The sequence below is a fragment of the Spermophilus citellus genome (assembly GCF_964194105.1).
Source record: "Spermophilus citellus genome assembly, chromosome: 2".
Classification (NCBI taxonomy): domain Eukaryota; kingdom Metazoa; phylum Chordata; class Mammalia; order Rodentia; family Sciuridae; genus Spermophilus; species Spermophilus citellus.
The window spans coordinates 257,199,346-257,216,760 of record NC_138183.1 but is presented as its reverse complement, the minus strand read 5'-3'; the positions used below and the strand labels follow the sequence as shown (position 1 = coordinate 257,216,760).

At 54.6% G+C, this 17,415-nt stretch overlaps 1 protein-coding gene across 3 annotated transcripts in view; it reads right to left on the bottom strand.

Moving 5' to 3' along the window:
• The window catches only part of MOB2 (MOB kinase activator 2), a 61,996-nt gene that overhangs the window by 4,352 nt on the left and 40,229 nt on the right, over positions 1–17,415 (bottom strand). For 2 of the 3 annotated variants that reach the window (XM_081282595.1, XM_081282596.1), the window contains exons 2-3: positions 3,409–3,569; positions 3,093–3,186 (exon numbers count right to left, since the gene is read on the bottom strand). In XM_081282595.1, the coding sequence (XP_081138721.1) occupies positions 3,093–3,186; positions 3,409–3,569 (255 nt within the window). Of the gene's footprint in view, positions 1–3,092; positions 3,187–3,408; positions 3,570–10,069; positions 10,198–17,415 lie in introns of those variants that run through there. The other variant, XM_081282594.1, reaches the window with a different exon arrangement.

Sequence of the window (17,415 nt, the reverse complement as noted above, 5' to 3'; positions counted from 1 at the left end):
GTCCCGATGTCACCACACTTAAAGTGATGCTGTGGCCAGGCACAATGGCACAGGCCTGTAATCCCAGCAACTCAGGAGGCTGAGGCAGGAGGAGCGCAAGTTCTGAGCCAGTCTCAGTGACTTAGGCCCTCAGCAACTTCAGTGAAACCCTGTCTCAAAACAAGAAATAAAAACCACTGGGGACAAGGCTCCATGGGAGAGTACCCTTGGTTCAATCCCCAGCACCAGACAGACACAGTGATGCTGTAGTCTGAATGTGTGTATCCCCCAAACGTGTTGAAGCCTCACCCCAACCTAACAGTGTTAGGAGATGGGCCTCTGGGAGGTGATCAGGCCCCTGCAAGGGGACCTGTGCTCTTATAAAATAAAAGGCCCAGAGCACCTCACAAAAAGGTACCACCTATGAACCAAGATGCCCTCACCATATGCCAGATCTCTGTCCCTTGACCTGGAATTCCGGCCCCAAAGATGCGAAGAACAAACATCTGTGTGTTCAGAAGCTGTCTGTTTGAGCATCCGTCACAGCAGCCAGACGGAGAGACCAAGGCTGCAAGTCTGCCCTCATCAGGCAAGTCTACGGGCCACCGTGTGCCCATGCTTCCTTCCCACTCTGCCTTTGTTCCCACAGGGCGTGTCAGGGATGTGGACTTCGGGGTGGCCCTTCTCCCCTTCACACTGGTGATGTATGGAGCCCCCCCCAGCTCCCCAGGCCCATGGCACTGCACCATCCTCTCCTCTGGGCCAGCATCAGCCACATCTGCACACTGCTTCACAGGTCAGTCCTGTGGGGCTCACCCTGCTCCTTGAATCCAGAGGTCTGTCTCTGTGGAACCTCTGAGTCATGACCTCTGCACATCATAAGTCCACTTTCTCTCCTCCCCCTTGGATCCCAACAAGCCTTTTGTGGGACAGGTGCCAATAGGATAATGAGCTGCCCCAACCTGGCGTATGCCCTCCCACGACCCAAGCATAACTGCTGGCCTAGAGCACAGCAAGGGGCTCTGTGGATCCTTGACCAACCTCCCTTTTCCTTTTAAGTTTCCATTCCTTGGTCTTAAAACGTCCGTAGGAAGGGATTACAGGAACATTAATTAATATACAACAAACCCATAGAGGAGGTTTCACACAAGAACAGGGAGGAGGGACTAGGACTGTAGCTCAGCGGTAGAGCACCTGCTTTGCACGTGTGAGGCACTGGGTTCAATCCTCAGCACCACATAAAAATAAGTAAAGATATTTTTAAAAATTAAAAAAAAAAAAAAAGAACAGGGAGGAGAGCTTCAGCTGCCCTGGCTCTCCAAGGCACACTGGACATGGTGGAATGCAGGCCTAGATGGCGGTCAACCCAACACTAAACCCTACACGCTTTCAAGAGGCTTGATAAAATCAAATCCCATACAAAGGGCATGAGGGTGCAGAGAAGCTGGGAGGTGCTGAGTTAGCCTGCACAGGGCACCCAGGGCACCTAGGGCACCGCCTGGCTGCAGGCGTCCTCCTCAGCCAGGCTGGACACACACTTTCAAGTACTGCCTTCACTGCCATCAGGGTCTGTCACGGGGATGGTCCCTCAGAGGCCAGCTCTGCCCCACCTGTGCCAAGCCTACTCTCAGCAGACTGTGTGGAACTGTGCCATCTTCCCCAAGTGATGCCCAGCTGGAACACCCGATTCTCCTGGGCAAACGGGGTGGACAGCCATATGCTGCCTACACCCACCAGTGCCACGTAAGCAGGCCCAGCAAGCTGAGGCCTGGGAACACCTACCACCTGCCATGCAGAGGCTTCTGGTGGGTTCCCAAGAGTGAGCTCAGCTTTGATAGGGACTTCTGCCTGTGACAGGAACCCAGAAAGCTGTATCCTTAGGCAGGAGGACTTTCAGGATGGCGTGCATGCACACACGCTCACGTGTGTCGGCACCTGTCCTGAACTGCAGCATCCTGATGACGAGGAGACATCAGAACCATCACTTGACTTGGCTATACCACTCCTCAGAATGTGCCCAAAGGACTTTAAATCAGCCAATTCACAAAAGCTAAGCTACGGAACCAACCTAGGTGCCCTTCAACAGATGAATGGATAAAGAAACTGTAGTATATATATACAACGGAATACTACTCAGCCATAAAGAAGAATGAATCATGGCATTTGCCAGTAAATGGGTGGAAATGGAGATTATCATTCTAAGTGAAATACGCCAATCCCAAAAAACCAAAGGCCAAATGTTCTCTCTGATATTTGGATACTCTGATATTTGTGCTAACCCACAGTAAGGGGGCAGATAGAAGTTCATGGGATTAGACAAGTAAATGAAGGGAAGGGGGAATGGGAATAGGAAAGACAGTAGAATGAACTGGCCATCACTTTCCTGTGCTCATATACGAGTACACAACCAGAGAAACTCCACATCATATACAACCACAGGAATGGGATCCGAATTAGAAAAAGTCACACTCCATGTCTCCGTGTCAGAACACACACTCTCCTGTCATGTATGTCTAAAAAGAACACAACAAAACAGAACAAGACCCTGAACCTCTTCACTGCACCAGCCCCAAGCTGAAGCCTGCAGAGGGGCCTTCTGGCTCTGGCCAATCCTACCCCAGCAAAGCACCCCGTGCAGGCGAGGGCCTCAGGGACATCCGCCTGCTGTGGCGCTGAACATACACGTGCTTCCCGAAGAGGGCAGAAAAGGGCAGCCAGCATGGGGCTGTCTGAAAGCCACCAAGAGGGTGTCCCAGGCCCCACCAACCCAGCCTGCTCACTCCAGCCCTGGTGCCCATCTCAGGACACCGAAAGCTCTGAGGAGGAGCCCTCGCAGTGCTCCACAGCCCCAGGGAGCCACATCTGGGTGATCCCTTGGGAATTCTCCCTGCCTGTTAGCCTCAGTAGCTGCGGGCACCTCCTGTGCTCCAACAGGGCCCCTCAAGGCCAGGCCAGAGGCTCCTTAGGGACAGGGTGGTGTGGAAGAAGGCCCATCCTGAGACTCTGCAAAGGCTCCAGGTGTGGATCAAGTCTGAGAAGCCAGGAGCCTGGGTGAAAAGGCAGCAACACCCACCCTGTGCCCCCGGGAGGGGCTGTGCCAGGCCATCACTCACGTGTTACACACGGCCATTGTCTGACACGTCTCTCCTGTGCAGAACTCCGAGATTGTGCTATACTGCAGGTTGATGTGGTGGAAAAATGTCGTTGCTGGAAGAGATGGAAAGGACGGGTGAGAACACGCCCCTGCTTCCAGCTCATGTGTGCATGGCTCAGCCAGGGAACTCAGGCTGTGCAGGGCCCCACCCTCCCACAGCCTCCCCAGCAGGTGGACTGCTGAGACCTGCTTGGGCACACTCCAGGATGCCCATGGAGGGGGGAAAGGAGATGCCCTCCCCACCACTGTGGCCCTCCCCACTGGCCTGCACGCACTGTTGCTGGCCAGCCACTCATTGAGGTCGATCTCCCGGGGCAGCACCACAAGCTCCTTGAAGGCGAAGTCGGTGATTCTAGACTTGGTGTGCTCTGGCTCCAGGTACACCTTCTTCTCCTCTGCGGCAGGCTTCTTGCCGTTGGGCTTTGCTTTAGACTTCCTGCCAACAGAAAGAGGGCAGTGTGGTCACCGCATGCCCCCCTGGACCAGACCACCAGGGCCTCATGCAGACACAGGCAGTGGGGAGGCTGCCAACACCTAAACCTGCAGAGGGACCCAACCCTCTGCCAGAGCCGGCAGGATTGGAGGCCATGGCTACAGGTGGGAAGTGTCCTACATGTGCCTGCCCTGGCCCCCATCCTCAGGGAGCTCTGGCCTGGCTTACAGGGGCACCAGGCCTCTGATTGGTTGGAGGCTAGAGCCCAGGGCAGGCAAGTGGTAGCCACGTGAGCACTGGTTGCCTTTCTGGGGCTGTGACCACAACCCTACACTATCCTGTGCAGCCTCACTGTGCACCCTTGGGGTATCTGTGTCCCTCTACAGTCAACCTCACTATACCTGTGTCCCCTGGGACCACACTCACTGAGCCTGTGTCCCCCTGTAGCCACACTGAGTCTCACTGTGTACTCATTTTGAGATTTCAGAGGGTACATGCCTCAGGGGTAGGGCAACCTTACCCCATAATAGAAACCCTGCTGCTGGGCACCCCAAGAGCGCAAAATGGGCTTGGGCAGACAGTGTCAGCAGCATCCTTCATTCCTTCCTGTCACAATCTCCAGGTGGCTGCTGGACAGCATGCACAGGAGACAGCCTCTCTAACCTTAGTGTCCCTGGTGTGCCCAGCCAGGACACTCCCACCTGCAACCTGCACCAAGTCCCCGGAGAGGCACATGTAGGGTGTCCACAGGTCAAGGTAAGGTAGAGGTGGTGTGGGAGCCCGGCCTCTCCAGGACCCCCAGAGACTCCTAAGCTTCTCCCACGAAAAAGATTTTTTTTTTAATGAAAATGTGCTGCTATGTTAACACACAGTAGGCTTGTTATGGCCATTTTAATTTTTTAAAATATTTTTTTCAGTTGTAGATGGATACAATACCTGTATTTATTTATCTTTATGCAGTGCTGAGGATCAAACCCAGGGCCTCACATGTGCTAAGTGAGTGCTTTACCACTGAGCCATATCCTATGGCTATTTTTAAATGAATAAATATATCTTAAAAGTATCTTGCTTTCATTTGAACTGGGTAAACTTCAGCATCCAAGCCACCATGCAGAGCATGCTCAGGTCCTGCAGATGGTCACCTCCTCCAGACCAGCTGCTCCAGTAAACGCTGTGGCAGCACTGAGCCTGCACACGAGAGGCTTTTCCACCCACAAGCTTCTAAGAGGCACTGAGATGGGGTGCTCCTACCAGACTGCCCTGTTGGCTGGGAACCCCTGCCCCAAGTTCTCAGGCTCTAAGGCCAGCCAGGAGACTCCTCTGACAGAGTCTCTCTCTGTCATGTGGCAAAGTCGGCCTGGGCAAAAATGTGACTCGGAGCAAAGAACTTTTACTTGAAGCCTCCATACTGCTCTCCCCAAGGTGGCTGCTGAAGGGCCCTGCAGATGCTCCAGCTGGCCCCCCAGCCTCGCCCTGCAGCGAGGAGATAAGGCCTTCTGAGCAGGCGCCGCCTAACATCAAGCCATGGCAGGCAGGAGTGGCTCCCAGTGGCCTCCAAGGACCTCGGTGGTGGCAGCAAGGGACCAGGCTGTAACTGCTGGCAGTATCTGCATGAGGCTCTCTGACATCTTAGCTCCCAGTGGGGCTCCTGGGAGCGAAGCCTGAGAGCCTGCAGGGAACCCCTCCAGCCTGGCCTCAGGTTCTCATCTGAACAACTGAATTCTTCAATGGTACACAGGATTGTGAAAAAAAAGTGTTAGTTAATTTTGTCAAGAAGCCTTGTGACCAAAAAAAGGGAGGTGCCGAGGCTCCACTGAAAAGATGAAGGGATAAGGGTAAGCACCCAGTTTGCCCTTCCCCCAGTGACGCCACCTGCTGCAAGGAGCACAGGTGCTGATCAAGGGCCAAAGTGGGCCAGAGAAGTGAGGGGAGGTGCAGACCCTGCCAGAAGGGGCTGGTCCCAGAAGGTGCCTCTTTGGAAGAACCACCTGCTCCATGGGGTGGGGTGGGTGGGGTAGGGGTGCGGGGAGCCCTGGGCTGCCCTGGGCTGCCCTGGGGGAAGAACAGTGTGCTAATACATGACCACCATGGAGTGGCAGGGTGGTGAAGGTGGTCCTGGCCTCCGTCCCTAGCATGCCTCTCTGGGTTGCTGGTGCCCCTGAAAGGAAAGAAGGCACCAACCTGACCCTGGCTTCTCCTGAGGTAGACAGCCAGCTGCTGCCCCTAGCTGTTCAAGAAGAGATGTAGCACAGAAGTCAGGCCGGGCATGGGCTGGGCACCTGCCTTCCCGCCCATCCCGAGGACACAGCATTCCGACCAAGCAGGGCATGTGGTCCTGGGAGGCCACATGGGAGGTGAAAGGTCTTTGTAACTCTCTGACCAGGTCCTATTTTTTTCCCTTGTATTTTGAAAGATTGCTGATGGTTTACTTAAGAGAAAGAGGAAAGAAAAATGTTCCCTGAATGCCAGGGAAATGTTTTCCTTTTGGCTTCTCACGGCAGATCTTCGCCTTAAAAGGCGACTGAGCTTGGCCTCCAGGGCAGAGCTGGGAGTGGCCAGAGCCAGGCAGGGGACAGGACGGGGCCCTGGGGCTCCTGACACACAGCAAGCTCTGAGAGCACACTCAGGGGTCTGCTGGGCTGAGGCACAAGTGTGAATGCACTACACACAGTGAGGCCACCTCAAAGTTCCTGGCAAGAGCTTCTGGGCCCCACAGCTCTGCCCTGACATAGTCAGCTTCCAGTCCTTCCCGGAGCTGCTGACCAGGACAAGTCCAGGAGGCGCTCTGCAGAGACCCTCAGGACACTTCCACTCCCTATCCCCAATAATTCTTTGATCCCCGTTCTTTGACCACCAACGTGAGCTGAGTTCATGCAGCAATCAAAAAGCTGAGACCAGCCTAGAATACAATGCTGGGCACGTGAGCCCAGCCTCATGCCAGCAGGGTGGATTCTCTGCAGGACCCAGGGGCCAGCCCGCACTGTCACCAAACTGACCTTCATCTCCTACACACCTTGCTCTGCAGGCTAGTCCCACTTGGGCCAGTGACACATGCTGAGCCCAGCTCCCATCGGGGGACCACAACTGCAAGGCCAGGTGGGCTGCAGTGGGGCCAGGCTGCCACCAATCTCCTTGTTTTGTGGCTTAAGAACTGTCCCCTGTGAGCTACAGGGAGTGGGATGGGCGACTAGGCAGAAGGAACCAGGGCTTCAAGGTTTCAGGGCTTCAGATGTCCCTCTGGGGACCCCTCGGGGAGGCTGCCCTATGGACAACATCCTGTGCTCACACCTCACACTGTTACAAAGGCTAGGACAGGCCCCAGAACCAAGGCCAGCCTCTACCTGGGTTCTCAGAGGGGTCGGGCAAGGGCAGTGCCTGCCTGAAGGACCTGGCCCCCTGTGAGGGGCCACAGAGGCTGCGGGCTGTGGCTGGAGAGCAGCAGGCAGGCCTGTGCTGGGCACTGGCACTGGCTTACTTCCACTGGAACCTGCCCTTCCAGACCAAACAGGCCAGAGCAATACCACGTCTGAAGCTCTTCTCAGTTTCATGGTCCCCATTACCCAAGACCGGCCAGAGATGCCCAGAGCCCAGTACACAACTCTCCTGCCAGCCCAAGCTTCTCTAGATCCTCATCACAGGGCTCACTTGGTTCCATAGGACAGGACCAAGGGGACACATAGGGCCCAGACTCAGCCTGAGGAAGGAATCTGCAAGTACGGATGGCGGGGCCTCCACAGGACAGTCAAGCATGCCCAGGCCCAACCTGCCTTCCTTCCCTGGGCTTAGCCAGGTTCCTCTGACCTAGTCCTGGGTGCTCTGCCCAGAGCCTCTGTTCTCCTGGGTGGTCTTGGCAGATAGGAGACTCTCCCACCCCGCGGTGGGCTGAGGTTGGGCCCTCTGGTCAGGTGCCACCCTCTTTAAATATGCCCCGGCCCTACCAGAGTCACCTTCTTCCTGCTTCCCACACACCTGCCTTCATCACTGCTTGTCCTCCACGACTCCAGGGTCTGGACGCCCCACCTGCAGCACCAGCCCACACAGCAACCTCTCCTGGTCCTCTAAGACCCCAACAAACATCACCCCAATTCTTGCCAGCCACTCGCCCGTGCTGTACGCCCAGCCTTCCTGCACCTGGCATGTACTGCTGCCACTATGGGGCACCCTCACTGGCACACCCACTGGCCAAGGAGCAGCAGGAGCTGGCAGGTTCTAACAACGAAACGAATCTTCATGGCGTCTGTGTGACAGGTAGGGGCCAGGCACAGAGCCAGTGCAGCTAGAGTGGCATGGGGCACGGGTGGGTGCTGGAGCAGCATGGTGCCCAAAGTGGTAGTCTGAAACTCCCCCTCTGGCCTGCAGCTGGGCCACCTGCAGACTCAACATAAGTCCCCATTCTGAGCACCACACTGGGTCTTCCTCAGCCTCTGACCGCACAGTGTTGGGACATTAAGGTTCTCTGAGAGATAAGCGCGGGTGGATCTAGGGAGTGGGTGTGGGAACCCGAGAGGGTGGAGGCCCTAAGGGGTGGCAGCAACCCAGGAGGCTGGAGGCCTAGGGATCGCAGAGATCAGGTCAAACAGGTCCCTTACGGGGTACTTCAAAAAAGCAGGAACTGGGCAGGGGTGGGCTCTAGCAGCTGGAGGGAAAGTGGGAAGGGTGCTTGCCTTACCAAACCTGCTGCTTGTCCCGACCCTCATAGCTCAATGTTGTGGGGGCAGGGGTGGGTGCAGAAGGTTGAGGAGTGCAAGTTCTGGAGCTCAGTCCAAGAAACACTACTGCTAGAGGATGACAAGAGGAGGGCATAGTGTGTGCCATCTCAGAGTCTTGCCCTCCCCACAGACAAGTGCAAGGTGAGGCCCTGAGATGGCCTTCCCTACTACCATCAGGCCAGGTAGACGATCCCTCCCGTAAGGAGCCAACCACTCTCAGGCTCCTCCTGATAGCCCAACAGACACCCAGGGGAAGGGTGCCCATTCTCCACCCAGCTTCCCCGGGTCTCAGTGGGGTCTGTAAACTATGTTTCTAACCAGGAGGTGCCCCCCACACCTGAACATTATTGCTGCAGGCCCAACACCCCCCACCACTGCCTCAGAGGTCCTCCTGGCCCATCCAATTCCTCCCTGCACCTGCACCTGCAAAAGGGACCATGAGCTCTCTTCCAGCAGGCAGGCTGGCACCCCAGGCAGGTGCGCTTCTAGTAGCCTATTAGGTCTGGACACAGAAAGAGACCCATCCACTGGAAATGCCCAGATACCTCAGCCAATGTGTCCGGGAGAGTCAGGTGCCCCCTGTAGCCCACGAAGCCACAGTGCTCAAGTGCACAGCACTGCCACACCCCTGCCTATTAAGGAGGCTCCTGGGTAGGGCCTGGCTAAGTTGCCCCCTTTCAAGGAGACTTCCCCCAGTGAAGTCCCCTCTGCCATGACTTTCCAGGTGCCTATGAGGAAGATGAAGCTGCTCCATCTTCCCTGGCTCTCACCTAGCATCTGCTCCCACTATACACCTGTGGACATCCGTGTGCAGTCTTCCAAATGCCACTGATGTCAGCCACTAATCCAGATTGGAACTAGCTATGTCACCAACTTGCCCAAACATTTCCAAAACCTCACATTTTCACATTAAAATCAGACAGCTCACTCTCTGCCTTCCACTTACTCCCACTGTGAAGCCCTCCCTGCAATGATGGACAGGTGGTCAGGTTGCAGCCAAGAAAAGAGCCAGCGGTGCCTGCAGACAGCTGGACACAGGAGCCACGTGCCTGAGAACTCTCGCTACCACCTGATAGACACCACCAGCAGGCGCAGTCCCCTCAGAACCTCACCGGGGCCCTGAGCCCTGTTTCACTGGTTGCAATGAAACCCACACTGGAATCAAAAGGCGTGACAACAGGCAAACCCGGGAAGGAAACCTGACACATCCTAGAAACTGTAGCCAGGTGCAGAACTCACACCAACACACTCATACACTAACTAATGCACATGTACACCCACACACCAGGCTGGTCGGAGGTCAGAAAAATGTCAGAAACAACACTTCTGGCAATAACTCCTTCAGTAGCCAACTTCCCACCAGACTCCCGGGGTGCCCCACATCACTTCTCTGGACCAGGACACTCAAGGACAGGCTGTGGGGTCACTCCTGCTTCAGACAGCCCAAGTCCCTGCCCAGGGGCCAGTCACTGGAAGACACACCTGCTGGTGGTGAGAGGCACCTGCTGTCCAGAAACATCTGGAGGGGACCAGGCAGGAGTCAGATGCCATAAGCCCTGAGAGACTGAGCCAGTACGGCGGGCACTAGGGCAAGCTCCCTCCTATGGTTCAAGGCAAGGCTACCTGCAGGGCAGCAGGAAGCACAGGCAGTTAAGGGGAACCTTACTGGGTAGGCTGCTCTGGTCCTTGGCCGTCCCACCTTTGGGACAGCACAGGGGCTCGCAGCTGCTTTGCCTGGAGGCAGCTGAGGCCAGGCCAGCGGCCCCAGATGGACCTCTGTGGGAAGGCGATTACCTGAGCACTCTGCTGACTGCCTGAAGTACCATTTTGCAGCGGAGTCCAGTTTTGGGGGGCTGGCTGAGCAGAGCTCGGTCTGTGGGGAGACTGCAGTGATCTCTGAGCATGATGAAGGAGAGCCGGAGCTGGGAGGAAAAATAGGGCCCAGGCCTGTTGCTCCAGGCTCCCTCCCTCGGAAGTGCCCTCCGCCCTCGCTCTGGGCCAATGAGGAGGCCTGCAGAAACAAACAGTTGTTCCCTCAACAGAGTAAAAGGCTGCCAGGGCTAGCCAAATGGGAAACAGGGAGGGCCTGAATTGCCTTTTCAAAGTATGCAGAGCTGGCTGGCAAGGCGGAGCCAAGCAAGGCCAGAGGAGGGGACAGGGCAGTCCCCAGTCACAGTAAGGGCCCTCCAATGCTACCTAAGGTTGATGCAGCCCTAGCCTCCCCAGTGCCCACTAAGCCAAGCCAAGAAACCAGCAGGCAGGTGGGGACCCTCCTGCTGGTTTCTTGGCTTGGTTCAGCAAGACTCAAGCCAGGGACAGACAGGCATCTGCAGAGTGAACATGAGACCCTCACTCTAGGTATGGTGGGTGCTAGGGCAAGGGTCTCTGGGTCAGACAGACTGGCTCCTGAGGTGTCTGGAGGGCACTGACCTGGCTCTGGGCAGGGGCTACTCCTGCAACAATGGATGGTCAGCCATGACCACCACCACCAAGGGCCAGAATCTACAAAAATGTCCAGGATGCTTTCCTACCAAGGCTTGAGAAGTTGTGTGGCCAGGGCCTTCTTTACGGCTAGTCTGCATATAGAAACAGCCAAGTCCTGAAAATCACACCCCAGGAACAACTCTCCCACTCATTCTCAGACTGGGCCCAAGCAGCAACAGTATGGCCCACAGGAGCTCACAGGAGCTCCACCCGGTGAACCCCGACACCCTGCCCCAGCCTCCCAATGGGCAGAGCCCCTCTGGGGCAGATGGCAGGTGGTGTCGGGCTGACAGCATGCAGAGCCACCTGGGAAGCAGCAGAGGGAGGTGAGGGAGGCAGGCTCACACCCAACAGCCAGGAGGGCTCTGACCCAGTGGTCCTGCATTTCCACCAGAGCAAGTGCAGGGCCACACGCAGACCCAGCCTCGCACTCTCCAGGAACCGCGAGGAGGACTTCCTGGGCTGGCTCCCTTCTCCATCACGTGGCAGCTGTTCCCAGGCCACGGTTCCACTCTCCCAGCCAGGCCACCAGCAGCAACAAAAGCACCTGGGAGGGCACAGAGCTATGCACCATCCACTGAGGAGTGCTCCCTCTGTCCTAGCGTGGGCACCCTGGGTCCTGTGGTGCCACATTTGTGCCAGTCTGTTTGCCAAGGCAGCACCACTAGCTGTGAGGGGACAGTAGACAGGCAACAGGGGGACCCACATATATGGCAAAAGGGGGCTGGAAGGTGGGAGACCAGGAGGTGCATGATGTGGACTTGGAGCTGGCAGGGAGCAAAGTCTACGTGGAGGAGGGAGGACATAAGATTGCCTGAGGCGGGCTCAGGTTGGGAGGGTGACTGAGGCACACTGGCTGGTGAACAGCAGAAGCTGCCATGAGGGTGATGGTGAGAGGGAGACATAAGGCATGGGTGAGGGGCATCCACCCAAAGCCACGCTACAGACTACAGACAACACAGGGCGAGGGGCATGGGACCCCTAAAGTGCAAGGTACAGCCCAGTGAGTCTCAGGAATGCCACGGCAGCTCCTGATAGCAGCAGCCAGGGTGCACAGGTGCTGCCAGAGGGTCCCTGTTTCTTCCTTGCAGTGTAGAGAGCAGGAGCTATGCCCACCCAAGTTGGGGCCACCAGAAGACTAAAAACTGGATAACCAGAGGGCCCAGCCGAGAAGATGAGCACACTTGGCCAGGCGGGGCTGCTCAGGCACTGGTGTGGTCTGGCCTTTCCCCCTAGAAAAGGTGTAGCCCCAGCACCCTCAAGGCAAAGCTAGCCAAGGAGCATGCTGGAAGCAGAGAGCACAGATCAGGGTGGACAAGAGCAGGCTGGATTAACACAGGTAGGGCAGGAGGACACACAGAGCCATGAGCTTGCATATGTGCAAGTATTTTATTTGTAATGAGCTTATAGTTTCAGAACAGATTTAGATTTGCAGAAAATTTGTAAAGATAGAGGACAGAATCTCCAGGTAACCCCTTATACCGCCATTGTGCGTTTTTTAAAATGAAGAAAGTGAACGTGGATACATTGTTACTAGCTAAAGTCCATGTTGAGACATTGTTACTAGCTAAGCCCACAGCTGACTCACATTCCCTCCATTTCCCTCTGGACCCTTTTCTGTCCCAGGACCCACCTGACATGTGGTCCTGCCTCCTGGGGCTCCTCTTGGTTAGGAGAGTTCATTTTTTATTGATGACCTGAGAAATTTTGAGGAGGACTGGTCAAGGGCACCACGGAGAACCTCTGAGTTGACTTTGCCGGGCACTTTCTCAGAGCTAGACTGAGGCTGTGGTTTTGGGGAGAACCCCAGAGAAAACGTGCCCTTCTCGTGACCCCCATGCAGGGTCCCCACTGTCAACACTTCTCAGCACTGTGACGCTGCCCCTGACCTGGCTGAGGTCAGTCTGTTAGGTTTCCATTGTAAAGCGACTTTCCCCTTCTGGGAAGGAGGTGGCACTGGAGAGCCACAGGTAAGGGTGGGAGTCACACCTCACGGCTGACTCCCTTGGAGTTCTCCCCACATAGAAACTTGGCTGCAGGTGGAGGCACAGGTGTTGGTCTTGCACTCGCTGGGATGCAAGGCCCGGGAGCTCTCCAGCGGGTCCCCGAGCCCCAGACTGTGAGTGTGGTGTGGGCCCTTCCTCACCCTCTGGCAGTACAGGAAGCTCAGGCTCATCCTGGATGCTCCCTGCCCCAGCCCTGACATCAGCCCCTTCTTGAAGGAGTCCTGGTTCCTTTACTGCAGAATATTAAAAACTGAGATCCCATCATGGTGTGTGAGTTGCGCTGGGGTGTGGTTTCCAGGCACTCTCACCACAGCATGCAGCCGTGTGTGTGTGTGTGTGTGTGTGTGTGTGTGTGTATACATGCGTGTACACACACCTACTGCTGAACCTCCCTCTGAGTGAACACCTGCATCTACTGTGTGTTAAGCCAGAGGTTCACCTTGACGTCCCCAGCTCGGGCCCATCACTGCAAGGGTCATTTCAACCCTACCCCCACCCCCACCCCAGGAAGAGCTATCTGGGAGAGCCACATGCTTTCCAATCATGGTGTAAAACAAGAGGTGGGCTTGAGAACTGTGGAGGCAGCAAGTGCCCACAGGCACAAGAGAGGTCAGCCGTTCCAGTGTGTAGGAGACATTCCAGTTTATATTTGAAGTACAGGCTTAAAACTAATGACCAACATGGCCACCATGAGAAGCTAAAGTAAGTACGGTGTTGTGGTCACCTGTCACCCAGCAACTCAGGAGGCTGAGGCAGGAGGATGGCAAGTTCAAGGCCAGCCTCGGCAACTTAGTAAGAACTATTTCAAAATAAAATTTAAAAGGGCTGGGGAATTTAACTTAGTGGTAGAGCACTTGTCTGGCATGTGAGAAGTCCTGAGTTCAGTTCTCAGTTCAAAAAATAAATAGCAGCAGCAGCCACTGCTGAGGAAAATATGCCATCAAATACAAAGTAAGTGACAGGAAACAGAGGGCAGAAACCCTCAAAGCAATGATGAAGAATCACATCCAAAGTCAGCCCTGACCGCTGCAAAGCCAATGTCCCAGCGAGGGAAGTGGAGCAAGAGGTGGGCTGGGACCGGACATGAACTCCCACATCAGATGTTCAAGGGGACAGGACTAGGACCCTACAGGCAGTAAGAGGGTAACAGGCACCACAGGTAATCAGAGGCTGACAGGAAGTGGGATGCAGAGAGGCCCCTCACAGGCTGAGTAACTAGACCACATGCGAAGGAGTAGAAGGGTCAACCTTAGGCTAAAAAGCTTCCTGGAGTGAAGAAGCCAGGTGTAGGGTCTGCCGAACAAAGCCTGCCAAGTGCATCAGGAAGGGACACAGGCTCTCAGGAAGGAGAGGACCAGCATGACCTCTGGGCAAAGGCAGGTATCGCAAGACAGCTTCAGAGCAGCAACTTCAGGACAGAGATGCAGACCCCACCACAGGACACCCACAAGCTCACTGCCAACACACCAGAACCATGCTGTGGCATGAGCTGGGCCACGTCTGGAGCCAGCCTGTGTGACTCACCACAGTAGTGGAAGAGAAAACAAAACAGGACCATCACAGTTCTATCAAAAATAAATAAAACAAGGCGCAGAAGGACTGCGTGGTAAAATACTCAGCGTCAACCTCTGGCAAGCCAGGAACAGGAGGGAATGCTCTCAACTGACAAAGGGCACCCACAAAAACTCCAAGCAGACACCAAAGGCCTGGCTGAAAGGCGGGACCTCCCTCGGGTCAGGCAAGGCTCCTGCCCCCTTGCACAGCACTGTTCTGCTGGTCCTGGCCCTGCAGGAGGACAGAGTCCTGAAAGTGATAGGTGGGTGTGCTCGGGACGGAAACACCCAGGGAACCCGTGCACTTGCTGGAGCTGCCCAGGACCTTTAGCTAACCCACAGGAAGCCAGGCCAGTGTGAAAGGACACTCACAGGGGCTCCTAGCAGCAGCAAACAGAAGAAAGCTTACAAGATTCTTATTTACAACTGAACTTTCTAATATAAGAGCAATTTCAACAAAAACTGTACAAAGGTCTCATTGAAAGTACAAAGCAACACAGAAATTAAAGACCTAAGTAATAAACAAAAATACCATTGTCACAGATTGGAAGACTCAATATTGTTAAGATGTCAATTTTCCTAATCCAACAGACTCAGCACAACCCTACCAAAATCCAACACAATTTATTTTACATTTTTTAGAAATTAACAGGATTCTGCAGTGCACATGGAAATGTAAATGGACCCAGAGTAATCAACCATTCTAGCAAAGGAAAGCCACACAGAAGGTCTCGCACCCATTTTAAGACCCATCTACGACTATCACATCAAAAACCCTGTGCTACTGACACCAACAACACAGATGGATTAGCAGAATATCTCTTCAGAACAGATCACACTTATGTGCTGAACTGGACTCTAACAGAGGGTGGAATCACTCCATCGGAAGAGAAAGTGTCTTTTTAATAAGAGTACTGAGAAAACTGAGTACCACCAGGCCTAACCAACATCCTCCAGCCCTGCCTTACACACACATGGGCCAGAGCCCGTGTTGCAGCTCAGAGTGGGTGAAGTCTTGTGGAGTTTCAACAGCACTGACCACAAAGAAAACATGGGTGGGGTACACTTCACCAAGATTTACACACACACATTTCTATTCAAATCACCATTAAAAAATGAATAGGCAAGAGCTGGGATATAGGTCAGGGGCAGAGCCCTTGACCAGCATGCCCGAGGCCTGTGCTCTACCCCCAGCACCACAGACAAATAAATAAGCAAATAAACAGCCTTACTCCAACACTTAAAAACACTCACAGGCAAGCCACAAATTGTATGTATCTAACAAGTTCTATCTAGACTACGTAAAGCAGTCCACAACTCAATGATAAAAAGCCTAATTTCAAGGACAAAAGACCAAAAAGACACTTACAAAGACACTGGCAGAGCTGGAGTGCTCTGCAAGGCAGTTGGGTATTGGGGAAACGCAAGTTCCCCTCCCCCACCATGAGATGCCACTGGAGACTTACAGGACAGCAGGAGCCAAACAGACCTGGAATACCTGACCTCAGTGAGAGGCAGAGCAACCACAGCGCTCACACAGTGCTGGCAGGAGCAGGACATGGCACGACTATTTTGGGATCTAGCTGGAAGCCTCTTTTAAAGTTAAACATGCCTCTGCAAACCAGTGACTCCAAGGCTAAGCACCTACCAGAGAAAGGAAACATCCATCTACAGAGACTCACAGCACTAACCACACAGCACCAGAAATAAAGCACCCCAGAGGTCTGAGGCCGGGGATGGCTGGACAGGCTGTGATACTTCACAGGGTGACCACCACTTGGACAACACACTCCATGGCTCAGCCCCACAGACATCATGTGGACTGGAGGCACCAGCAACAGCAAGAGCGGGGCCTCCAGCACAGGCCACCCCTCCAGAGAGCAGGGCAGGAAGACCCCAGGCCAAGCTGAAGGTTCTCAGAGGCTTTGGGGGTGAAGGGATGCCTGTATCTCCCAGGCATGGTTGCAGGAGAACCCAGTCACGAGAATCACAGAGCAAGGCTTGCAACCTGTGACTGTCATCCTTTGTCCTCAATGCCAAGCGTTTAAAAACTAGAAGTCTACATAAAGGAAGGGGAGAGAGCAGGCTGAAAAGCCACACATCAAACGCCAGTAACCCATACTGTCAAACCACTGGACCGAACAGTGGAGTCCAGTCTCCATGAATACCAGCTCTTGGGAAAAAAATTCTTTTTGGCAGCCGGGGGGGGGGGGGGGTAACCAGGGATTGAATCTAGAGATGCTTAACTACTGAGCCACATCCCCAGCCCATTTTTGTGTTTTATTTAGACCTTTGACAAACAGACCACTCAACTAGGCAGAGGAAACCACACTTTCCAGAGGCCTTGGCGTGCTTTGCTTGAGAAACTACTGCCACAGAATGACGTTGGCCCTGACCCCTGATTTCCTATGCTGAAGCCCAAAGCCCAGGTGTAATGGCATAGCAGGTACAGCCTCTGGAAGGTGATCAGGGTTGGAGCTTATAGGTATCACAGCCAGGGGCCAGCCCTAGTGATGGCACCAGTGGCCTAATGAGAATAATGAGAAAGGTTTCGGGCAGAGGACAACAGAAGCTATAAATACCACAGAAGTCACCAGATGTTCACATACTCCTGCTGGGAGGACACCATCACCCATGGAGCTGTCCTGCCTCCAGAAAAGAACCTGAACATCAACGATGCATCAGATCTGGGCACCCACCAGCAGGGACAGGCTGGGTTCCCACAGGCAAGGCAAGCTGGTCTTCCCACAAAGCAAATGCAGAAAAGACAAGAGCAGGGCAGAGACTGTGGACTGAGACTGCAAGGGACAAAGCCCGCAGCCTGGCCAACACCACCATGCCAACCTCACCTGCTAGTCCGATACTCCACTCCAGTTGGCACGATGCTGGGACCTCGGGGGGCTAGCTGAGGAGGTGCTGGGTTCTCTGGGCTATTGCAAGTTCTTGTGAGTTTATAATTACTTGAAAGTGTAACGCTAAAAAACAGATTCCCAAAGCCCATCAACCGGCTACAGTGCATGAACCTTGTCTGAACACACTTCAAGAGTCAGGAAACCGCAGACATGTGGACGGTGCTGGATGCCCCAGGTCCATCAGG